Source organism: Perognathus longimembris, chromosome 1 (assembly GCF_023159225.1).
Source record: "Perognathus longimembris pacificus isolate PPM17 chromosome 1, ASM2315922v1, whole genome shotgun sequence".
In the NCBI taxonomy this organism is placed as follows: Eukaryota; Metazoa; Chordata; class Mammalia; order Rodentia; family Heteromyidae; genus Perognathus; species Perognathus longimembris.
The window spans coordinates 61,673,162-61,698,905 of NC_063161.1; the positions used below are offsets into that span (position 1 = coordinate 61,673,162).

The 25,744-nt window shown below is 41.0% G+C and overlaps 1 protein-coding gene across 9 annotated transcripts in view; it reads right to left on the reverse strand.

Annotated features, from left to right (window-relative positions):
• The window catches only part of Lrrk2 (leucine rich repeat kinase 2), a 137,995-nt gene that overhangs the window by 21,364 nt on the left and 90,887 nt on the right, over nt 1-25,744 (reverse strand). For all 9 annotated transcript variants that reach the window (XM_048366378.1, XM_048366363.1, XM_048366395.1 and 6 more), the window contains 7 exons: nt 23,952-24,106; nt 21,745-21,891; nt 20,746-20,937; nt 19,370-19,516; nt 17,780-17,880; nt 12,190-12,380; nt 4,041-4,201 (listed from right to left, as the gene is read on the reverse strand). In XM_048366378.1, coding sequence (XP_048222335.1) covers nt 4,041-4,201; nt 12,190-12,380; nt 17,780-17,880; nt 19,370-19,516; nt 20,746-20,937; nt 21,745-21,891; nt 23,952-24,106 — 1,094 coding nt within the window. The remainder of the gene's footprint in view (nt 1-4,040; nt 4,202-12,189; nt 12,381-17,779; nt 17,881-19,369; nt 19,517-20,745; nt 20,938-21,744; nt 21,892-23,951; nt 24,107-25,744) is intronic.

Consider the following 25,744-nt stretch of genomic DNA (forward strand, 5'->3'; position numbering starts at 1 on the left):
GGCAATAAGAAAAACGATGGTAAATATACAGGAAGAATTATTTTCATCAATATGGAAATGCTTTTAACCTTCTTTCCTTCTTGCTTCCAGAATATTTTGCTTGAAGTGTGGGAAGATAATATTATTCGTACATTCAGGAAATATGTAAATTATGATACCCTTCAAATGATTCTTTAAAGTCATCCACTGAATTTCCTGTCCTTGATTGTATTAGAAATTTGCTCATTAGTACTTCATACTATTAAGTAATAAAGTCTGCTTAGTACTTTGTTTAATAAATCATTGTCAAATTCATGAATAAATGGATAGGAAGGAAGGATAGCATCCCTTTGCAGAAATATCATAACAATTACAAGGTTAAGGGGCTAGGAATATGGCCTAGTGGCAAGAGTGCTTGCCTCCTACACATGAAACTCTGGGTTCGATTCCCCAGCACCACATATATGGAAAACGGCCAGAAGGGGCGCTGTGGCTCAAGTGGCAGAGTGCTAGCCTTGAGTGGGAAGAAGCCAGGGATGGTGCTCAGGCCCTGAGTCCAAGGCCCAGGACTGGCCAAAACAAAAACAAAAACAGAAACAAACAAACAAAAAAAACCAATTACAATGTTAAATACTTGGGAAAGTTTTTCCAACAATTTTATTTATTTTTTTATTTTTTTTAGTGGCCAGTCCTGGGCCTTGGACTCAGGGCCTGAGCACCATCCCTGGCTTCTTCTTGCTCAAGGCTAGCACTCTGCCATTTGAGCCACAGCGCCACTTCTGGCCGTTTTCCATATATGTGGTGCTGGGGAATCGAACCCAGGGCCTCATGTATACAAAGGCAAGCACTAGGCCATATCCCCAGCCCCTCCAACAATTTTAGATTAAAATATTTTAGAAATATTTTTTCAGAGACACCTACATTTTAATAAACCAAAAATAAATATAGAAAAGATAAACAGATCAAGAGAATGAGAAATTTATGAGTGAAGTTTGAGAAGATATAAATTGGGATCACTATAGTGTTTCAACAATAAAGATAGCAATAATAGAGCTAGACATCAGGGGTTCATGCTTGTAATCCCGGTGACTCAAGAGACTGAGTATCAGGTTAGATGCCACCACGTCCAGGAAAGTCCATGAGGCTTATTTCCGATTAAACCCAAAAAGCTGGAAGTGAAGGTGTGGTTCAAATAGTAGAGTACTAGCCTTGAACAAAAAAGCTAAGGGACAGTGCATAGGCCCTGAGTTTAAGCCCCAGTACTCCCACCAAACACACACACACACACACACACACACACACACACACACACACTGTATTAAGCAACCTGGGGAAAATGAGACATATTTTGATCTATCTCTCTCTATTTAGGCAACCAAATATTGATATTGGAGATTAGAAGGAATCGGGAACAATTTATTTAACTTGATAAAGAATCAGATGATTATAGAAATTCAGATATGTTTTCACTACACCTAGGAAGTCAAATATTAATATTAAAGGCCATGTGCCAGGTGCTAGTAGCTCACACTTGTGATCTACTTAGGAGGTTGAGATCTGAGGATCAAAGTTTGAAGCCAGTGCCAGGCAGGAAAGTCCCAGACTTTTAAAAAAAATTTGGTCGATCTTGGGGCTTGAACTCAGAGCCCGGGCACTATCCCTGAGCTCTTTTGCTCAAGGCCAGTATTCTACCACTTTGAGTCACCGTGCCACTTCTGGTTTTCTGGTGGTTAGTTGGAGATAAGATTTTCACAGACTTTCCTGCACTGGCTGGCTTGGAATGGTGATCCTTAGATCTTGGCCTCCTGAGTAGCTAGGATTACAGGCACGAGCCACTAGCACCTGGCTTCCTGACACTCTTATCTCCATTTAACCAAGTACAAAAAGCTGATAGTGGAGCTATGGCTCTAGTGGTAGAGTGCTAGCCAGATTTCAGCCTTCTGAGTAGCTAGGATTACAGATGTGAGCCACTTGCATCTGGCTCAACTTCTTATCAGTTAAGAAACAGGCTGAGGCCCTGAGTTCAAGCCCCAGGACCAGCACACAAACAAAAGGCCATAAGTATGAAGCATGTTGAACTAAGCTGGCTCCTAGCTGTCCTGGCCCACTGAGGGGACATAGCTCATGACCACAGAGATCTACTATTCCCCGGAGTTGACAGAAGATTGTCCACCTGGTAAACACAGAGTCTGCATTGAGAAATGCGAGTGGTCCAGCCCAACTGAACATCACCTGGCTAAATAAAGAGTGGGCCTCCCAAGACAGAGTCACAGCTTTGGGTTCACTTTTTTCTAAACAGAAGTGTAGGAGGCCTGTGGAATTCGTCTCCATAGATGACTTTCCAAACCAATAGTTGATAGTATTTCCTATTCATAGTTCTTATTTCTTTTGATTTTTTTTGTAATTAAGTTGAATAGTTAAAGCTCTTCAAGGACGTATCCAAGTTACGTATGGTCTAGAAAAGAGACTATAGGAAATACTTCTGGATTCGGTTTTCATTTAGATTGAGTTATTATTTTAGCCATAATCTTACTGGGCTTAATGTTTTCATTTTACAAATGAGAAAATACTAATCAACTCTCAGACATGGCATGGAGAGTGAAAGACTTGGTCTCTAATGCTCCCAGTATGAAGTCTGGCACATGGAAAGTCTCCAAGAAATAGTAATTATTTTTTGTTAATATCAAACAATCTAGAGATACTCATAGCCAGAGGATTTACTGTGAAGTGTTTATGATAAATATTTTACTTCCAGGATACATCTATTTAAGACAAAAGGGAAAATACGTATTTGGAGCAAAAATAAAACCAGGCACTGGAATCTGGGGAACCTGGGACCATTTGCTTGTGTAGGCATAGAAGTTGGGAGCAAAGAACAAATCAGAATTGTTTTATACAGCGAGGTATTATCTAGTGTGTTTTCTTCTGTCTTACACATGTCAAGATGACATCGAGCCACTGTAACTTTATTTACAAATAACTGTTCAGCTTCCTTAAAGATATCAATGGATGGATGTCAACTGATATACAGAGCGGTTACAGATTCATACTTTAGGCACTGGATACATTTCTTGTACTGTTTGTTACCTCCTATTAGTTCATTTATTTGGTGTTGTTGTTTTTGGGGTTTTTTTTGCCAGTACTGGGGCTTAGACTCAGGGCCTGAGCACTGTCCCTGGCTTCTTTTTGCTCAAGCACTCTGCCACTTGAGCCACAGCACCACTTCTGGCCATTTTCTATATACGTGGTACTGAGGAGTCAAACCTAGGGCTTCATGTATAGGAACAAGGCAAGCACTCTTGCCATTAGGCCATATTCCCAGTCCTTATTTGGGTTTTTGTTGTTCTTGTTACTGTGCTTGGGGAGGATTGTTGCTTTTCTTGTATTTTTATTGTTATAATTAAGGAGCTGTACAAAGGGGTTACAATTCTATAGCTCAGCTAATGAGTACAATGCTTCTTGAACAACGTCACCCCTTCCTTAGCTTTTCCCCATTTTCCCCATCCCATCCTTGCCCATAGGTTGCATTTTTTACAAAGTGTATATTGAATACCATGACTGCATTTGTTCACCCTTCCTCCCTCCATTCCTGTAACCCTTGGATGTTAATTCTTGATTTCCATTCTCAGCTCAAAAGGAAATCTGAAAAGCAGTTCACAGAGAGCACTGGCTGTGCGGTTGTTTCTTACTAGTCAGAAGTCGAGCCAGGTCTAAGTAACTCAGCCCTGTAATTCTAGCTACTCAAGAAGCTGAAATATGAAGATCTTGGTTCAAAGTCAGCCTAAATAGGAAAGTCTATGAGACTCTTATCTGCAGTTAACCACCAGAAAGCTGGAAGTGGAGGTGCGGCTCAAATGGTAGCATGCCAGCCTTGAGTGAAAAAAGCTAAGGAACAATGGCTAGGCCCTGAGTTCAAGCCCCAGTACTGGTACATACACAAAAAAATCAATGTGATGGCCACCATTACTACAACAATAAATCTCTCTTCACAATATGAGTCCCTTGAACTTACATCTGAGGATATTGATTGAAGAGAAGCTGCGAGGAAATGTCTTTCCTACCTGGTGTGCCCTCTGATGTTTTTATTCCCATTCTGCAGCAGTATTGAGCAATCCCATAGTCAGCAATCTTCGCAATGATGGCTGCATTGGGGTACAGGGTAAAAAGCAGCACGTTATGGGGCTTCAAGTCTCGGTATATAATCATGGCTGAGTGCAGGTACCTACAGAAAGTGCACAGGAAAGCTTTATAGCATGTGAGTCAATTGTAATAATTTTGTCATCATTTCCTTGACTATGTTATGTGCTTTCTACAAAACATCTACTAACTTTGATCTTGCACATTGAGAGCTATTGCACAAGGAGGTCAAGACACACAATTCAAACACTGCAAAGCCAGGTTATGCTTTGAAAAAAAATGGATTATGCTTCATGCATGAATTGTTTACATTTTAAGATACAACCACTCCAGGCAAAGTATAAAGTTGTGGAGACTTTCTATCATAAACCTTATGAAAATATAATTGTGCATCCCTTTAATGATTAAATGAATACTACTTTTAAAACACATTTGCTAGGTGTGACAGCTTACATATGTAATTCCAGGACTCAGAAAAAAGAAGATATTGAGTTTGAAGAAAAAGCAAATATAGTAAACAAATAAAAATATACACTCTAAATATATTAATATAATGTTTAAAATAATGGACTTGGTAACATTTATATTGTATTGATAATACTATATGATACTTATATATTAACCACACTAACAGAATTATATTAAATGTATTAAAAGAGGAGCAAGTATATTCAATAAGGGACAATAGAGTTTGGGGTTTTTTTTTGTTAATCATTTGTTTAATAGTTTTGATTTTTCTTTTCTTGCCAGTACTGGGGTTAGAACTCAGGGTCTTGTGCTCTTGCTTGGCTTTTTTACTCAAGGCTGTTGCTCTACCACTTGAGCCACACTTCCACTTCTGGCTTTTTGTTAGTTAACTGGAAATAAGAGACTCACAGACTTTTCTTCCCTAGTTGGCTTTGAATTTCAATTCTCAAATCTCACTTCCTGAGTAGCTAGGTTTACAGGTGTGAGCCACAAGCACCTGGCTTAGTTTTGATTTGCTTAAAACTAACTGGAGCTGGGCTCTGGTAGCTCATGCCTGTAATCCTAGCTACCCAGCTGGCATCTGAGGATTACCGTTCAAAGTCATCCCAGGCAGGAAAGCCCATGAGATTCTTATCTCCAATTAACCACCAGAGAATCATAAGTGGTGCTGTGGCTTAACGTGACAGAGTGCTGGCCTTGAGCAAAAGAGCTCAGGGATAGTCCAAAGCCTGAGTTCAAGCCCCACGATCAACAACAGCAACAAAGAAAGGAATCAGCCAAAATCTTGGGAGCCCACCCTATTTGTGTTTTCTTCCAGTAATAAAATGATGGACATCTATACATAACCTCTCACCCACTGCCCCTATTTCTCCCTATTTACATGAAGCCAAGGTCTGTAAATCTGAAGATACACTAAAGTGATATTCTCCCGTGGTTGCCATGTAATAAATCTTTCTCTGCCCTCCACCATGTCTCTTTATTTGGTAGAAGGCAGTGTGTAGCTTGACCTAACTTGGGACTCCAGGAATTGGGACTGGGTGTCTAAAAGTCTGGTGTCAATATACCAGCTATATTTTCGATCCAACTTAAAAGATAATTTTCTCACAGGTCTTAATGGAGGTAAATTTTCATCCTTCGCTTGTGGGTTGGTGCCGGGTTTAGATGATAGCCTTACATATTTACTCCCTCATTAGTACCACTCACTGCTGTAAGCACTCAGAACAGAGGCTGTGATACTAGAATTTCCATTGCAGGAAGGCACTGAGAACATGCAACATTTAACCAAATCACCCATCGCAGAAACGTCTTTCTCCAGGATGTAGTTAAGTCTGTTTGCTCCGGTATACACAATTGACATTCGGTCTATTCATTCCAATATACATATTTTTGGCAAATAAATGTAGTAGTGAAGTTGACCTTCATAGTAAGTAATGGGCTTGAAAGAAACATTTACCCAAGGCTTACTGAAAAGCCATTAGCTATTCTTACCTAACTGAAGAGAAAAGCTGAGAGATTAAGAATAAAAGAGTTAAAGCAAACTCATATGTCACTGAACAGTGTCCAACTCCTTCCTACTGCATGCCTCTCTCAGGGTGCTTATAGAACAGAATCCTTCAGAATACTTCCAAAAGACTGATTTTTAAAAAACTGCAGTTAAGTTTAATTTGAAATAATGTGGGGACAAGAGTTGCATGGATTTTCCTCCCAAGGCTGGCTTTGAACTGTGATCCTCACATCTCAGCCCCTTGAGAAGTTAGGATGAAACCAGTAACTGACTTTAATAGCTTTAATAGACTCACACAATCACTTCTTGAAATTGTAATAAGTACAGATCATGCCTTACTGACAATTATGTCCTCAGCCATAATTGAGACATTGTATGACAAAAGAGTATTGTTAAATATTTTATTACAATAAATTATATTGAATTAGTAATTTTTAATCCTGATTATCTTAAGAATCTTCATAACTGAGAGTCAACTTTCTTATCCAAATTAGAATTGTTCTAAAAATATACTGGGTTCATTCCTTTAACGCGTGTGTAATAAGTGTCAGTGGGGACCAGTCCCCAGGGCACACTGCTATCTTTGTCTCCCTGCTCAAGAGGGTCACAGTCTAGAAGAGGCACATGCTCACTGAGGTGACAGAAATACCCAAGTATGAAATGCTAGGGAATCAGAAAGAGAAAAGAGCGCAGAGGGAACGACAGAAGAGCTGATTCTCTGTCCAGATTGAATTCTCAACCTTCAGTACCTAATACTAAGTTCTATGCAGAGCTGATGTAAAACCACATGTAGCTGGGCACCAGTGGCTCGCCCATGGAATCCTAGCTACTCAGGATGCTGAGATCAGAGGATGACAGTTCAAAGCCAGCCTGGAGCAGAAAAATCCCAGTGAGACTCTCACATCCAAGTAACCACTCAAGAACAGGAAGTAGAGTTATGGCTCAAAATGGTAGAGCATTAGCCTTGAGCAGAAGAGCTCAAGGGTAGAGGCCAGGCCCTGAGTTCAAGCACACACACACACACACACACACACACACACACACACACACACACAAAGTGGAGGTTGTGGCTCAAGTGGCAGAATACCAACTTTAAGTGAGTAAGCCAAGCAAAAGTGAAAGGCTTGAATTCAAGTCCCAGCATTGGTACAAACAAACATGGGACAGAGGCTCATTCTTCATGAAGCAGCTAGGCATCATGGAAGCAAATTCTTGAGGGAAATGAGTTCTCTAGGTGGACAACTATGTGGGGATAGCAAAACAGTAAATGGGAAGGGAGAGAGACATGAATTTGCCTCATCAGCCTAGCTAACAATGGGAAGTACGGGCAGTAGACTCTAGGGAAGCTTCAGAGATAAACAAAGGTCACACATAAAGACCTCCTAGCTACTCAGAAGGCTAAGAACTGAGGATCACAAGTTAAGCCAATTTAGGCAGGAAAGTCAGTGAAACTGCTATCTCAAATTAACCACCAAAAACCCAATGTGGAGGTATGGCTCAAAAAGCCAGATGTGGAGGTAGAGCACCAGCCTTAAGCAAAAAGTCAAGCAAGAAGAAAGACCTGGAGGTCAAGCCCCAAGCATAGAGACACACACACACACACACACACACACACACACACACACACACACACACACACGAGTTTGAAGGCTACATCAGAGTTTAGATATACAGTGCCTGGAAGCCCAGGCAATTCTAAGCATCCTTAGATTTGTGTTTTAGAAGAAATATTCTGATAATTCTCTAGAGACAATGAACAAAGGTAGCAATAGTAACCTAACATGACTGAATTAATGAATGAAAAATACAATGTAAAATAGATTCAAGGACACAGTAGACAAATGAATACTTTTTGGTGGCACTTCTTATTTGTTTCTGAGACAGTCTCACAATGTAGCCCAGGTTGGTCTTAAACTCATGAACAGACACTTGTTTTTGATGGGAAGAGACTAGCTTGGCTATAGCCACAATGATTTTTTTTAAATAGTACACTACTAAGCAACTAACTTTTTGTTTGCTTGTTTGTTTGTTTGTTGTCAGTTGTGGGGCTTGAACTCTAGGCCTAGGTGCTGTCCCTGAGCTCTTCAACTCAAGGCTAATGCTCTACCACTTGAGCCACCGCGCCACTTACAGCCACAGTAATTCTTGATGAGGGAGAACAAGAGAAAGCACAGCTTGGTGGCAGGAAGAAACAGCTAAGGGAATAAACTCAAGTTTTCAAATACTGAAACCCAGAATATGTAAATGAGAATTATGAGAAAGAGCTGAAAGGAATACTGTGTTAGAGGCCTCAGCCTATGGCTGAGGTCAGGACTGCAGAGGAGAGGATAATAGCATGTCTTCCCAAAAGCTCTGTTACCTAAGGGACTCTCATGGAGTGTGATTTTATATCTTCCTAGCTCTGCAGTAATGGATCTATGCTAATATATTCATGATAGCAATCCTTAAGTATGAATTTTTAAAGTGTACTGAGTGCTGGTAAAAGAATGATATGATGCTGGATCTGAAAAACTTTCCTAGCATTAAGCCAGGAACAAATGAGATAAAGTATGCCACGATTTTACTGGCTTCATTATAAATTCATGGATTTGTTAAAGTAGGGTTTCCATGCTCAGCACTAGTGGCTCAAGCCTGTAATCCTAGCTACTCAGGAGGCTGAGATCTGAGGATTGGGGTTGGAAGTTAATCTGGGCAAGAAAATGTCCCTAAGACACTTATCTCCAACTAATAAGCAAAAGGCTGGAACTGGAGCTATAGCTCAAGTGGTAGATCTCCAGCCTTGAGAAAAACAGTTTATGGACTATGCTCAGGCCCTGAATTCAAGCTTCAATACAGGCACAAAAATAAATAAATAAAAATAATTAAGTCAGGCTTCAGAGAAATAGAATATATTGTCTAAGGGCTGAAGTTATTTTTCAAATTGTTGAATAAGATAAATATATCAAGTAATCATTTTATTAGTGAGCACTTTGGGTATGGGTATTATGTGGAAGAATTAGGAAAAAATGAAGACTTAAGAGTCTGTTAAATAAAGTGAGCTGGATTGAACATAGAGGAGCCTGACCATGAGCTCCCCCTGGTGCTCAAACATAGGTATGTCGCCCTAAATTCTTACATCCTGATAATCTGTGTTTTGGGTAGTTGCTGGACTTTTCTAGGAAGAGAAATCTACTCATTTAAGCCAATGAATTTATTAGAGTCTCTATCAGGTATTAATAACTATGTCCTCTGGATCTGGATTTGATTGTGAAGGGCCTCTGTTTTTCTTACAATTCATTCCATGTACATTCTAGATACTGCAGGTAAGGCTTATTCACAGACTTTCAGAGGAGGAAATCGTATCCACTGCATGGATTCCTCATATCAAGGCTCTGTTTTCCTTCCTTCCTCTTTCCCCTTCTCTACACCACTGCCCATATGTATTCTGTGAGGATCATTATTCCAGGTGCTGAAGTGATAGGTAGGATAAAATCCTGGCCAGCATGGCATTTAGATGGTAGCCAGCCAGGCACTGGTGGCTCAGGCCTATAATCTTGGCTACTCAGAAGGCTAAGACGTGAGGATCATGATTTGAAGCTAGCCCCAGGAGAAAATCCCTGAGACCCTTATGTCCAACTAACCACCAAAAAGCCAGAAGTCAAGCTGGAGCTCAAGTGGTAGAGCACCAGCCTTGAGCAAATAAGCCAAGCCAGAATTCTAGGTCCTGCAATTCAAGCCCCAGTAAAGAGACTCTTATCTCCAGTTAATCAGCAAAAAGCTAAAAGTGGAAGTACTATTCAAGTGGTATAGGTATTAACAACTATATCCTCTGGATCTGGATTTGATTGTGAAGGGCCTCTGTTTTTCTTACAATTCATTCCACATATATTTGAGATACTGCAGGAAAGGCTTATTCACAGCCTTTCAGGGGAGGAAACTGTATCCACTGCATGGATTCCTCATATCAAGGCTCTGTTTTCCTTCCTTCCTCTTTCCCCTCCTCTGCCCCACTGCCCATATGTAGCCATCCAGGCACTGGTGGCTCAGGCCTATAATCTTGGCTACTCAGAAGGCTAAGACCTGAGGATCATGATTTGAAGCCCCAGCAGAAAATCTCTGAGACCCTTATGTCCAACTAACCACCAAAAAGCCAGACAAACACACACACACACACACACACACACACACACACACACACATCTAAGGGTCATGAGAGACATGATCAGGTCGCGAGAGAGAGAGAGAGAGAGAGAGAGAGAGAGAGAGAGAGAGAGAGAGAGAGAGACCTGAAAGAAAATTGAGATAAAAGGATATCTGAGACTCAGATATTCCTGGATAAGGTCCACATAAAAAGCATATTTAGGAGCCTGGGGCTGTGCATAGTGACCACAAAGCAGGAAATGGTTAAGTATAGAAAAAAGATCTAATTCTATTCTAGGTAAGAAAAATCACTCTGGCCCTCTCTCTCTCTCTCTCTCTCTCTCTCTCTCTCTCTCTCTCTCTGTGTGTGTGTATGTGTGTGTGTGTGTGTGTGTGTGTGTGTGTGTGTATACTGGGGCTTGAACTCACAGCCTGGGCACTGTCCCTTAGGTTTTTTCATTCAAGTCTGGCACTCTTCCACTTAAGTCACACCTCCACTTCCAGCTTTTGACTGGTTAACTGGAAGTAAGAATCACTTGGATTTACCTTCTAGGCCTGGCTTTGAACCAGAATCTTCAGATCTAAGGCTTCTGTGTGGCTAGGATTATAGAGGTGAGCTACTTCTGCCTGGATGAAGTATAAGCTCTTCAACAGGATAATGGAGAAAACAGGAGGACCAGTGAGGCTATGAGGGATGATGGCAGATTAGACTTAAGTGGGAGTAAGGGAACATCTGGGTAGTGAATGCCTAGTGATATGATACACTTAGTGGCAAAGCTAAAAAGGTTTTCATAAGGATCAGGTATGAGATGGGAGAATAAGAGAGCATGAAGCTTTACTCCCAGCCATAACCAGTGGGTGACCGGAGATGGGGAGCCTTGGGGCTGGAACATCAAGGGCTTAACTTGAGAACTTTTCAATTATTAGAAAAGTCCTTGTAGTAACCTTTTTTGCATTAAGTTTTAGACATGGACACAGATCCCTGTAATCCTAGTTACTCAGGAGGCTAAGATCTGAGGTTTGAGGTATGAAGCCAGCCTGAAGACAAATCCAAGAGACTCTTATCTCCAATTCACCAGCAAAACCTAGAAATGGATTCATGCCTCAAGTGGTTAAGTACCAACCTTGAGCAAAAACAAAAACAAAAACAGCCAAGTTCTGACACAAAATAAGTTTGATTTACAGACTTAAGCCTGAGTGGGAACAAGAGAGATGAAATGACAGCTACGGCATGTGTGATGCTGTGGGTCCTCTGGGCCCTTCTGCTTTAAATACAACCGTGCTTCTTTTCAAAGGCTCTGTCTAGGCTTATGTCAGATTTTGAGACACATAGCATTGTCATGCAGGAGGGCTCACTGCAAATCACTCAGGTCCCCTTCCAAAGTATGACCTCATCTTCCCTTACTGGGGTTGTCTAACTGATCCTTATCCTTTCCTGGGTACTTGGGAGCATGACCAACATTTTTAGGGAGGGGGTCAGCCCAGGGTTAAGATCATAAACACGAGAGCAGGACTCCTGACTTTAAGTTCCACTCCAACCAGCCATGAAGTTCTGCACTGCCGTGTGTGTGTGTGTGTGTGTGTGTGTGTGTGTGTGGCCAGTTCTGACAGTTGAATTCAGGGCCTTGTACTTTCACTTGGCTTTTTCACCCAAGGTTTATATTCTACCACTTGAGTTGTACCTCCACTTCTAGCTTTTTGCTGATTAACTGGAGATAAGTCTCTCAGATTTGTCTACTCAGGTTGGCTTTGAACTATGATTTTCATATCTCAGTCTCCTAAGTTAGCTAGGATTTACAGGTATAATCCATCCATGCCTGTTTTGTCTTCTTATTGTTATTTATGAAATTAAAAAAGTTGATGGAGGAAATGCTAGTTTTCATCAACTTGATTTACAACTAACTGTGAATGGGATTCAATATCAACAATGTTCTCAGAACTTGGGGGCAAGTTCGCCATTGCAAACATCATGACTGCATTACCTCAAGCCATCAGCCACATGAAGGGCGATCCTGTGCTGGAGAGTGCGGGTGAGGCTGGCTTTGTCCTGCTGAAGCAGGCGATCTAAGGAGCCCTTGGGGGCCAGCTCCATCACCAACATTCGAGGGCGAATTCCAGCTGCCAGCAAAGATATTAAGCTGGGGTGATGGAGGTGGCAAAGCACCACCAGCTCCTGCAAAAGTCCAAAACCAAAGAAGAGTCACCACAGCATCTGCTCTCGGCTCTCTCCTCCTCCCTTCCCTCAGGTGCATGGACTCTGACACCACTGATTTCTCTGGACGATTGGATTAATGTAAACTTGTTTCTTCTCACCATTTTTAATAATATGTAGCTTGTTTTGATCATCGTGTTCAGTATTGGGACTTAAACTCAGAGCCTAGATGCTGTCCCTTCATTTTTTTCACTCAGGATTAGTGCTCTACCACTTGAGTCACAGCTCCACTTTGGGCTTTTGGGTGATTAATTAGAGTGAAGAGTCTCAAGGACTTTCCTGTCCAGGCTGAAGGAAAACTGCAATCCTTAGTTCTCAGCCTCCTAAGTAGCCAGGATTACAGAGGTGAGCCACCAGTACCTAATAATGGTTACATTTTAAGTTATATTTTGTTTTTCCTTTTCCTCTGCTTTAACCAGAGCATTTAACTCAGGACTGTTATGCACATGTGGCTGCACCCACAGGTCATTTCAACCTTATTTACTAAGTTCTAGTTAGAGAATCTATCTTAACTCCAACTGGTGTATAGTGTAAACCCTACATTGCTTTTATGATTGTCGAAGCTTATTGAGGATAATGCCTAGTTCCAGAGAAAGACAGGTTATGTGTCCCTGTTGACAACTCTCCAATGACTTCCCTCTAATCATATGAAAATCCAACAGAACTCCATGAACTGGACCCAAGATAGCTCCCACATCTCATCTGCTTTGGCCTTTTCATTCTCAGCCTGCATCAATGCACGTGGCCAACTCCCTCCAGCCTCAAGATAATTGCTCTGATTATCCTCTTCACATGGCTGAAGGCTTCCTGCCAATCAGATCTTAGCTTAGATGCTACCAATAAGTATGGCTCCATCATTCCTAAAGCAATCCCCAGCTACAGAAGAAGCAGAGATCCCACTGTAGCCTGATAAAATTCCTTCTCTAGACCTGGAAACAAAAATAAAAACATGCTAAATGAAGTACACTCGGCCCAGAAAGACAAAGGATTCATATTTTCCCTGATATGTAGAAACTAGAATTAATTTATAAATATATAAGTAAATACTTCAGGGTCATGTCCAAATGTACACAAATGTAGTAAGTGAAATATGATAGATTCGGTGAGTTAGCCTTCACAGTTCAACAAAATAAACAACAGGAATTGTGTACTTGAAAGTGGGAGAATCAAGGGAGACAGATAAATGAAGAGAGCCTGGGAGGAGAATGCAGTCATAAAATTCAATGCATATCCTACAAAATTAAGAAAACTGAAGGAAGGGCTAGGTTTGGAAGGATGAGGGAGAATGATGAAATGGTGACATTGACTAAGATGCATTATATTCATAATCTGCTTTGTTGAATGGCCATTCCTTTGCACAACTACTTAAAGAAAATCAGGATTTTTAAAAAATCCTTTCTCTAAACATGGACTCTATGGTCTCCCTTATTGGGAATAATTAGTACAGGTTTAGGCAAGTCATAGCAGAACATCACAAGGCCCAATAGCTATACCCTTATGAACACATAAGATGATGCTAAGTGAAATGAACTCCATGTTATGGAAACAATTGTTATATCACAGTTGTAACTACTTTCAACGTCCCATGTGTATCTGTAGCTTCTATTATTGATGATGTTCTTGTATCACCTTCCTGTGGTTGTACCTACACTATCTCTGTAATCTTATCTGAGTATATTGGAAACCGTGTATACTGGTATTGGATGCAGGAAATTGAAAGGGAATACCAAGTTTGAGAGACACAAGGTAAAAAAAGACAAACAACTACAAAAGCAATACTTGCAAAACTGTTTGGTGTAAGTGAACTGAACGCCTGGGGGGGGGGGAAGGGAAAGGGGGAGGAGAGAGCGGGGTATGAGGGACAAGGCAACAAACAGTACAAGAAATGTATCCAATGCCTAATGTATGAAACTGTAACCTCTCTGTACATCAGTTTGATAATAAAAATTTGGAAAAAAAATAAATTGCACCACTGGAAATAAATAAATAAATAAATAAAAGTTGGTAGGAATTTTTAAAAAAAAATCCTTTCTCTAGATCCCATCACATGAAACTCTACATTCCTTCATTACATCACTATGTTTTTATTCAAACGCTCTATATTCTGTACATTCCCTTTTACCCTAGAGGGGTAATTTGGCAGAAATTTGCCATTTTCTAGAAAGGTATCCTTTTCTCTAATCACATTCTGTGAGGTTACAGTTTCTCTCTTTTTTTTTTTTTTTTTTTTTTTTTTTGGCCAGTCCTGGGGCTTGGACTCAGGGCCTGAGCACTGTCCCTGGCTTCTTTTTGCTCAAGGCTAGCACTCTGCCGCTTGAGCCACAGCGCCACTTCTGGCCATTTTCTGTATATGTGGTGCTGGGGAATTGAACCCAGGGCCTCATGTATACGAGACAAGCACTCTTGCCACTAGGCCATATCCCCAGCCCACAGTTTCTCTTAAGGTGACAGAGTTTTTTAATTTCATAGGCACTTGATTCTCCTCTCCAGTCTCCCTTTATTCTGACACTGTAATTCCGCTGGTGTTTACACCGTCTAGTGTTGAGCTGGTTCATGTTCTGGAGCCATCATTGTGCAAAACCTCAGCTTCCTAACCACGGTTTCACAGATGAGAAGCATCTGTGCCAGCTGTATAAGCTAAAGAAGAAAGGGTGACTACCCTAGGATGAGATTTTTTTCCAAGAATAAAGCTTGAGACTGCACTCATATTTGCATGATAGATAAAATCCCACTACCCCCTGATTAGCTCAGTTGGTTAAGCCTTCTGAGAGCAAGTCCAGCTAGCTCTTTGTAATATCGTAGGCACAGTCAAAAGCCTCACCCAGGGCTGGGGATATAGCCTAGTGGCAAGAGTGCCTGCCTCGGATACACGAGGCCCTAGGTTCGATTCCCCAGCACCACATATACAGAAAACGGCCAGAAGCGGCGCTGTGGCTCAAGTGGCAGAGTGCTAGCCTTGAGCGGGAAGAAGCCAGGGACAGTGCTCAGGCCCTGAGTCCAAGGCCCACGACTGGCCAAAAAAAAAAAAAAAAAAAAAGCCTCACCCAGTTTCTACACTGGAAAATTCATTGATGGTTAAGAGAAGGAGTAAGAACATGTTTCAGACCCACCCCAATTCATGGGTTTGAAGCCAGGGCCTTGACATTTGCTCAACTTGCTTGCTCACAGCTGGTCCTCTAACACCTTAGCCATGCCACCAGCCTGGCCTTTTTCTGGTTATTTTGGAAAAAATGTTTCACAGCCATTACTGCCCTGGCTGGCTTTGAGCCTTTATTCTTCTGATTGCAGCCTCCTGATTGGCTAAAATTATCAGTGAGAGCCACCACAGGAGCACCTGGTTCTTTCTTTTCTCTTCTTCATGTCTTAAAGAAGCAGCACAGTACAACACTATTTTTTCCTGGTTTTTCTACTATTTCCTTGAAGTGCCTCACAACCCACACACTAATCAGCCTTGCATGGATTCTTAGTGTTTGGGCTTCATCAGAATTCTCTAAACACATCCTACAAAATCTGAAATATATATTAAAGGATGATGAGCAAGGCTAAAAAAATCAATTTATATAACAAATTACCTATGGATTGAAAGAAATTATTGCAGATTTGGCTCACTGACTTGCTTCCGTGTTTCATTTTGTTTCTATAACTGAAGCATGACTTCTATTACTATTCATCAAAACACTACTTCCTACTTAATGCACGCATGATTTTTTTCATTATGCAGATTCAAATATTATAACTACATTTTTGAAGTTTCCAAAGATTCTTCAGATTAGGTCACAAAAAATTTTTCTTGATAAAACAAAAAGGATAAACAGATTATAAAATACAATTGAGTTTTGAAAAAAGACAGCAGAATTCACATTCAATCTTATCTCCCCCTCATTCTGGCTGTTCTTAGTCCGATGGTCAGCAAAGACTAAGGAAAAGGGTAATAAAGTTCTGCACATAAAAAGGAGTGATGGCATGACCACCGGAAATTGTCTATTCCTCCCTCCTTTTCTTTTGTGCCTGTACTGGGGCTTGAACTCAGAGCCGGAGCAATCCCTTAACTTCTTTTCTACCACTTGAACTATACCTTTACTACTAGTTTTTCACTGGTTAATTGAAGATCAGAGTCCCTGGACTTTACTGCCTATGTTAGCTTTGAACCAGGATCTCAGCCTCCTAAGTAGCTATCCCTGCAGGCTCAGTTTAACATTGCTGATCTCTAATCAAATTAGTGATATCAACCATTTTTTAAACTGGTCCTTTCTCTCTTAAGCACACAGAAGTCATGCTCACAAGAACAAAAGTCATTATCACTGTGTACTAGAGAAATTGAAAGATAAATGTGCGTCTGAAAAAGGGACCTGAAGTCAAGAGCTTGCTGGTTGGTTACTGTGGAGAAAGAACCACAGGGAAAAAAAGCAAGTAAACAAATCATGCCCCACTGGGCACCAGTGGCTCACGCCTTTAATCCTAGCAACTCAGGAGGCTGAGATCTGAGGACTGCAGTGCAAAGCTAGCCTAGGCAGGAAAGTCTCTGACACTATTACCTTCAATCAACTTCCAAAAAAGCCAGAGATGGAGCTGTGGCTCAAATAGTAGAGTTCGAGCCATAAGCAAAAATGCTCAAGGACAGTGTCCAGAACCTGAGTTCAAGCCCAGGACTAGCACGCACGCACATACACACATGTACACAGCCCCTCACAGGTCTCAAGAATGTACCTATGTGAGGCTTTTCCCTCAGAATGCTGCCTCACTGCTGGTCCATGCTGCCATTTTGAATACAAAACTTGCAAAGTTACAAAAGATATACATCAGATTCAAGTATTATAATTATAGAAACTTTCAAAATACTGTTTACTCTTTCTTTTTTATAAAGATAATACTAGAAACAGTAGATTTTGCTCCAACCAAAAGACAATGTGAATGTGGGATTTCTTTGGGCTTTAAAAAAAAAACAACAACTTTTTCTGTGCCCATCGTGGGGCTTGAACTCAGGACCTCACATTGTCATTTGGCTTATTCTGCTGATGCTGCACCACGTGAGCCACAGCTCCACTTCCTGTTTTTTGCTGGTTAATTAAGAGTTAAAGGGTCTCAAACTTTCCTGCCCAGGCTGGCTTCAAACCATAACCCTCAGATCTCAACATCCTGAGTCCAGTAGGATTGTAGGTATGAGTAGGATTGCAGGTGTGAGCTATTAGCACCCACCTTAATGTGGAATTTCATAACAAAAGTCATGCCTTTGAGGAAAATATGGTCATTGTTTTTGCATTTTCACAACTGTATACAAAATAAAGAGCGCTAGAAGGTCCAAGATTAATATAAGTGCTAGGAGGCCCAAGTTAATATAATAATAACATTGGATTTCTTACTTGTCGTAACAATCTAAGTGATGTATGTTTATTAAAAATCTTCACAGCCACTTCCTCACCTTCATAGGCTGCTCGATAAACAGATCCAAAACTGCCATCACCTTTTGAAAAAAAAGAAATCAATCTTGTAATTATATCTACTGCACAATTGAAAAGTCAGAGCCACTTGTTTTCATGGACTCAGCCTCCTTCATGTTTCCCCTGCCTTCTACTCTGTCAGTGAGGCACACCTAAAGACATTGTCCCTAACCTCTCCATATGTGTCCCCCACCAACTCCACCCACTGCTATGACTCTATCTACTTATCATTACACACAACTGTCACTTTTTTTAAACCAACAGTCCCAAGATGCCTCCTAAACAATACTTTATGCCAACTTTGTGTTGGAGATTGCACTGGTGTGCTCTTCCAAATCTCAATCACAGACCTTCAGAGACCACATTCCTGGTCTTTTCTCACAATTCTTTCTCTTCCACCTTCCCTATGTCTGATGAAAAACAAAGAAGTCTTTTAAGGTCATTCTGGTGCTAAAAATTAAAGACATAAGCTAGGCACTGGTGGCTCATGCCTGTCATCCTAGGTACTCAGTAGTCTGAGCACTGAGGATCACCATTTGAAGGCAGCCTGGGCAGGAAAGTCCATGAGATTCTTATTTCCAATTGACCACCAAAAAAGCCAGAAGTGGAGATATGGCTCAAGTGGTAGAGTGCCAGCCTTGAGTGAAAAAGATAAGCAAGGGCCTGAGTTCAAGACCCAGTACTGGCATCATCATCATCATCATGTTTGAGTTCAATAATTCTGATCCAATCAGACTCATAAGGTAAATAGTCCTTAGAATGTTGTTGTTTTTTTAATTTTCCCTTGTGATGGTTCCCAGAGCTGAGACCAACTGGACAGACTGGAATAAGTGAATAGCCCTGAATATGCCTTTTACCCTCTCTTGGAACCTCTGCTACCCCATTCATTGGTGAGAAACCTGCCTCATCAGAGCCACCTCTGGGGACTTTGTTTTTTAAAGGTTTATGACCCAAAATACATTGAGAACTAAAGCGTGAAAAGCTGACTATAGACTATCACTCTCTATTGACATAAAGCCGTATAGCTCTCATATATACTTCCTTGAGAAATCGCCTCCAGTTGAATATGAGTGAACGAACACAGAAAATTTCACAAGGAAATGTCATCATAGGAAAGCCTGGCATTTCTAAGGGGCAAAAATTATCCACCTTTGGCAAGTGACTATCAGTACACTTGAAAAATTATATTCAGAAGTAATGTATGTGAAAAACTAAAATTTACTCCTGTGAGTATAATTTGCATTTCTAGTAGATTATAAACATGTGAAAAGCACTAAGGTGGGAGGTGGTAGCTTCATCTCCACCCCAGGCTATCTGAGCATGTGCAAAGAGATTCCAGATCTGAAACTTGACATTGCTTTAAAACATACCATCCCAAATGAAAACCATTATGCCAAATAAACGAAAATGCAAAAGACCCAGAAAGACAGTTATGGTGCCTGAATATTTTCTACAATGGAAGGAGAAAAATAAATCACAATTTTTAATGTACAAAATAATAAACATTGTTACCTAAGAGAAACTCTGGAGCTTGCTCAAACTCCAACTCATCATTATTCAACATAATATTTCTAGGCAGGTCAGCCAAAATCAAGTCAGGGGCAATCTGAGATATTGGAATGGTGAGCCTCGGTTGATCTGGGTTTACTAGAAGGTCTCCTAAGAAGTATATGAAATATTTTTAACAAAAGAATATTTAAAGGTATATATGCATATATATATATATAATTTCACTTGAAAATATCACTTACTTTCTGTCATTTCTTATCACCCCATTAGATTTCTTTTATTGATACTGGATATTTATAGAAGATTTGAGAATATTTTTTGTGTGTACTGGCACTGGGGCTTGAGCTCCGGGCCTGGAAGCCATCTGTCCCTTAGCTTTTTTTTTTTTTTAATTTATTGTCAAAGTGATGTACAGAGAGGTTACAGTTTCATACGTTAGGCATTGGATATATTTCTTGTACTGTTTCTTACCTCCTCCTTCATTCCCCCCTGGTCCCTTAGCTTTTTGCACTAAAAAATAGCACTCTACTATTTGAGCCACAGCTCCCATTCTGGCTTTTTTGGTGGTTAACTACAGATAAAGATCTCACAGACTTCCCTGCCCAGGCTGGCTCCAAACAAGGATCCTCAGATCTCAGACTCCTGAGTAGCCAAGATTATAGGTGTGAGCCATGAGCACCTAGGCTATGAGAAAACTTTTTTAAGTTTAGTGTTAAAAAGTCATCCCTATGGGGCTGAGAATGGGGCTTAGCAGTAGAGTGCTTGCCTAGCATGCATGAAGCCCTGGGTTCGATTCTTCGGCACCATATACACAGCGCCAGAAGTGGCGCTGTGGCTCAAGTGGTAGAGTGCTCGCCTTGAGCAAAAAGAAGCCAGGGACAGTATTCAGGCCCTGAGTCCCAAGCCCCAGGACTGTCAAGAAAAAAAAAGTCATCCCTAGAGTTATTCATTATCCACATTTTAATTTGGAAGTGTCTTGGGCTACATAATCTTTGATTGGAAATTATTTATTTTCCTCATTTGCTATATCGACAAAGCAGTTCTCATATGGCAGAAATATTGATAAGCTATTTCCATGGATCAATGAATTTCAGTCTTCTTAATTCTATAATAAGTTTGATTAGTGTTCCATTTCACAGGTGAAGCTGAATTACTCAAAGAGCGAGTACCCAAGGCCTCAAATTGCCATCCTTGAAATACAGAACACAAGGCTTCATTGGTAACAAAAATATAATCCATCTCTTTAATCTGACATTATAATGGGATGTAGAATCTTGTAACTATCTCATATAGATAAGAGCCATCTTTTATAAATCAAAGTCATTTCACAAGTAAGAGAGAATGCCTTCAGACTATGTTTAAATTGTATCAAAGCATACCTTCTTCTGCTTTCTTCATCAAGTCATCAAGTAAGATTTTTTGATGATCTTCGCCATCATTAAAACTGTATAATGCCCATTTCTTCAACAGAGTTTCACCTTCACCACAGATATCAATCTCCAGCAACCCAGGAAACCATTCTTCCATAAGAGAATCAATGTGGTCCACAACTTGGCCCAAAAGAATGCAGCCTACATCATTCAAAAAATAAACAAACAAAAACCTCAGTAATCTTTTTTGATGTATGTGTGTCAGTCATAGGGCTTGAACTCAGGGCTTGGGTCCTATCCCTGAGCCTTTTTGCTCAAGTCTATCTCTCCACCACTTTAGCCACAACTCCACTTCTGGCTTTTTTGATAGTTAATTGGAAAGAAAGAGTCTCCCAGACTTTTCCTGTCTAGGGTAGCATTGAACTACGATCCTTAGATCTCAGCCTCCTGAGTAGCTAGGATTACAGACAAGAGCCCCAAGTGCCTGGGTAGCTCAGTAAGCTTATACAGTCACAAAGCTAGAAAAATAACCAGAAAGTTGGTGAAGTTGTTTGGTTTTTTCTTTTGAGTCAAAATCTCACTACATTTTGTGAACTGATTTTTAGCTCCTGAGCTCAAATAATCTTCTTACCTTAGACACCTAAGTCCCTGGGACTATATGCATGTGTCACTATGACCAACTCTGGAAAGTTGGGCTTTTTTTGTTTGTTTGTTTCTTTAGGGTATTTTTGTTGTTTTTAAGCTTAGATTTTTTTTTTTTTTTTTTGGCCAGTCCTGGGCCTTGGACTCAGGGCCTGAGCACTGTCACTGGCTTCTTCCCGCTCAAGGCTAGCACTCTGCCACCTGAGCCACAGTGCCCCTTCTGGCCGTTTTCCATATATGTGGTGCTGGGGAATCGAACCGAGAGCTTCTTGTGTAGGAGGCAAGCGCTCTTGCCACTAGGCCATATTCCCAGCCCCTTAGATTTCTTTAGTAGTACAATTCAAGCCTTTGAATTTGTTTCCTTACCTTTTCTACAAGAAGGAACTGTGATTTTTAAGAAACTCTCTGGACAATCATCTAAGATTTCAGATCCCACCAGACAATAAGCCTCAGGAGACCAATTCAAGTAGATTCCTTGTCGCCAATATGTTCTGTTTGGGCGAAGTGCTCGTTCTGAAGAAAATTCAAATGGATGGTATATACATTAACTATTTCATAAATGAAATGGAACATAAACTACTTCCCATGCCCCAAGTAAGAGTAGTGTTTGTTTTGAGGGAAAATACTGGATTGCTAACATTACTCCTTGTCCATATCTATTAAACACTACATTAAATATCCTTAATTTTACAATAAAATAAATGAATACCCTGTAGAGCCTGTAGATTACTTTAAAGTACAGTTCAGGCTCAGGCTTTGAAACAGTTTCACATGGTTAGTATTTAGATAAAGCAAACCATAATAAGTTCTCATCTTTTTTTCTTTTTTTTTTTCTTTTGGTGCCAGTCCTGGGGCTTGAACTCAGACCCTGAGTTCTGTCCCTGAGCCTCTACCATTTGAGCCACAGTGCCACTTCCAGCTTTTCCTGAGTAGTTAATTGGAGATAAGAGTCTCGCAGACTTTCCTGAGCCAGCTGGCTTCAACCTGTGATCCTCAGATTGCCTCCTGAGTAGTGGGAGCCACCTGTGCCCAGCTTTACCCTTTCTTAAAATGTTAACAGTCATAACTACCTATGTATTAATTAATCCTAGGAAAGGTAAGATTTATTTCAGAAACCAATAACATAGGTATGTTACAGTGTCTGTTCATCTTAGAATGAAAAGCCAATGTGATAAACATCCATCTTTACTCTTTTTTCTAATCCCTTGGGGACTGGCCAGGACCACCTGTGGGACTTGCATCAAATTCCCTCACTGTGCAATGGTCATTTCTTTGTTGTTGTTGTTGTTGTTGTCATAGTTGTTGTTGGTGGTGGTGATTGGGGGAGATGATGGTGGTGGTAATAGTGATAGCAATAGTGATGGTGGTGGGTTATAGAGATGGTAATGATGGCGGTAGTGTTGGTGGTGGTAATGTTGATAGTGATGTTGATGATGGGGGTGGTAGTGGTGGTGGTAATGTGATAGTGATGTTGATGGTAGTAGTGGTGTGTGGGGGCTCAAGACCCCCTTCCCCCCACTTCACCCAGGGAGATGCCTGATGTGGGAGCTCAAGACCTTCCCACCCCCCCACCCCCCGCTTCACCCAGGGAGATGCCTGATGTAGGGGCTCAAGACCCCCTTCCCCCCGCTTCACCCAGGGAGATGCCTGATGTGGGGGCTCAAGACCTTCCCCCCCCCACTTCACCCAGGGAGATGCCTGATATAGGGGCTCAAGACCCCCTTCCCCCGGCTTCACCCAGGGAGATGCCTGATCCCAAATTGTGAAAGACACTCGGCTCTACTCCTCCCAAGCAAAGCATGTCTTTATGGACTACGCTAAGATGAGGAAAGATGCCGAAACCTACTCCCCCCCCTCACCTATCAGGAGCCAATGCAGGACAGAGATCTCAGGGAGCTGGTCTGGATGTTCTACCAGTCTCAAAGAGGTTTAATCAGGAAGCGGTTTATATAACAGTAATGGCGGGCAGGAAGAGGAGGGACTTGGGTTGACTAGCTGGAAGTTAGCGATTGGCTGAGCTGGGCTGTTCGACTAGAGTGGCACCCTGGGACTTCCCCCATGGGCTGACATCACACCCCAATAGAACCACCCCTGGGCCCCGGCAGCGACATCTTGGAGGCATCCACGTGGATCCAAGATGGATGTTGATGATGGTGGTGGTAGCGGTGGTGGTTGTGGAGGTAATGGTGATTGTAGTTGTGGTGATGCGGTAAATGCAACGATGGTGGTGGTATGTGTACGTTTAAATCGATGACTCCTAGTAATCCCACCTTTTAAAATTATTGTTTTTCACTGGCCATTGCTTGGAAAGTAGGATATTCATAGCTTTCCTGAAACTAAGTCTAAATGAAGAGCAAACAGAATTGAGTAGAGACCTAATGAGCTTTCTTGCAGACAAACAACTTGAGTTTATTTATGCTCCTGTGTTTTTATATCGCCACACTGAGGTTTTACGAGCTGATTTTCTGAATTTAGTTGCCTTTCAAACAAGTAAACTCTAGGAAAATACCACACTTTTTTTCAATGTTTCCTCCCTACTTTCTCTAAATCTCAAACCTTTTAAAAATACATACCTCTTCCAGAAAGCATGTAAGGTGAAATTTCAAGTAATCGATTGATTAATCTTGACCAAAATCCCATGGGAAAATAGGGCATTTCATAGAGTCGAATGATAATTTCAGAGTTCTCACAATGAGGAAGCTCTATCACAGGTCTGTGGTCCGATAAACTAAGGAGGAAAGGATAGTGTCTTTATATAACTTTAGAAAACACCCACGCATGTTTACAAAAATACTTTACTGCTTAAATTCAATGGAGACAACTATTCCAAGTAATTGTCCTCTTTTTGTAATTATTTTCTTGCTTCATATTCTTCTCCCTACACTCAGTGGTGATTTAACCAATTCAAATGCAGCTCAGATGTGGTAGACATGGGTACTTCTTCAATCATCCTATTTATACCAATGAACTGTTGAAATGAGTTATCCAGAGACAAATAGTGAAGTTATGTAAAACTTGAGAAAAACACAGGTCCTAGGGAAAAAAAAACTGTGCATCTGTATTTAGAACCTGTGTTATCCATCAATCAATATAATACAGCAATTTGGCAATATTGCCAAAGGCTATCTACATATTCAATGCAATACCCATTAATATCCCAACACCATTTTTTAATGAAATAGAGGAAGCAATCCAGAAATTCATATGGAACAATAAAAGACCTAGAATAGCAAAAACAATCCTAAGCAGAAAGAACAGTGCTGGAGGAATTACAATACCCAACTTCAAGCTGTATTATAAAGCTATAGTAATAAAAACAGCTTGGTATTGGCACCGGAATAGGCCTGAAGACCAATGGAACAGAATTGAAGACCCAGAAATGAACCCACAGAACTACGCCTACTTAATCTTTGATAAAGGAGCTAAAACAATAGTCTGGAAGAAAGATAGCCTCTTTAATAAGTGGTGCTGGCAAAACTGGCTCAACACATGCAACAAACTAAAACTAGATCCTTATATATCACCTTGCACCAAAATCAATTCCAAATGGATTAAAGACCTCGAAATCAAAACAGACACCCTGAAAACACTAAAGGAAGGAGTAGGAGAAACACTTGGGCTTCTTGGCGCAGGACAGAACTTCCTTAACAAAGACCCAGAATGGCTACAAATCAAAGAAAGGTTGGACAAATGGGACTGCATCAAACTTCAGAGCTTCTGCACGGCAAAGGACATAGCTCGCAAGATAAACAGAAAGCCCACAGACTGGGAGAAGATCTTTACTGGACATTGAACAGACAAAGGCCTCATATCTAAAATATATGCAGAACTAAAAAAATTACCTTCTTCCAAAACAAAACCATGAAGAACCAATAGCCCCCTCATCAAGTGGGCTAAAGACTTACAAAGAGACTTCTCTGATGAGGAAATGAGAATGGCCAAGAGACATATGAAAAAATGCTCTACATCACTGGCCATAAAAGAAATGCAAATCAAAACAACATTGAGATTCCATCTTACCCCAGTAAGAATGTCATATATCAAGAAAACTAGGGCTGGGGATATAGCCTAGTGGCAAGAGTGCCTGCCTCGGATACACGAGGCCCTAGGTTCGATTCCCCAGCACCACATATACAGAAAACGGCCAGAAGCGGCGCTGTGGCTCAAGTGGCAGAGTGCTAGCCTTGAGCGGGAAGAAGCCAGGGACAGTGCTCAGGCCCTGAGTCCAAGGCCCAGGACTGGCCAAAAAAAAAAAAGAAAGAAAGAAAACTAGCAATAACAATTGTTGGAGGAGATGTGGCCAAAAGGGAACCCTACTTCATTGTTGGTGGGAATGTAAACTGGTTCAGCCACTCTGGCAAGCAAT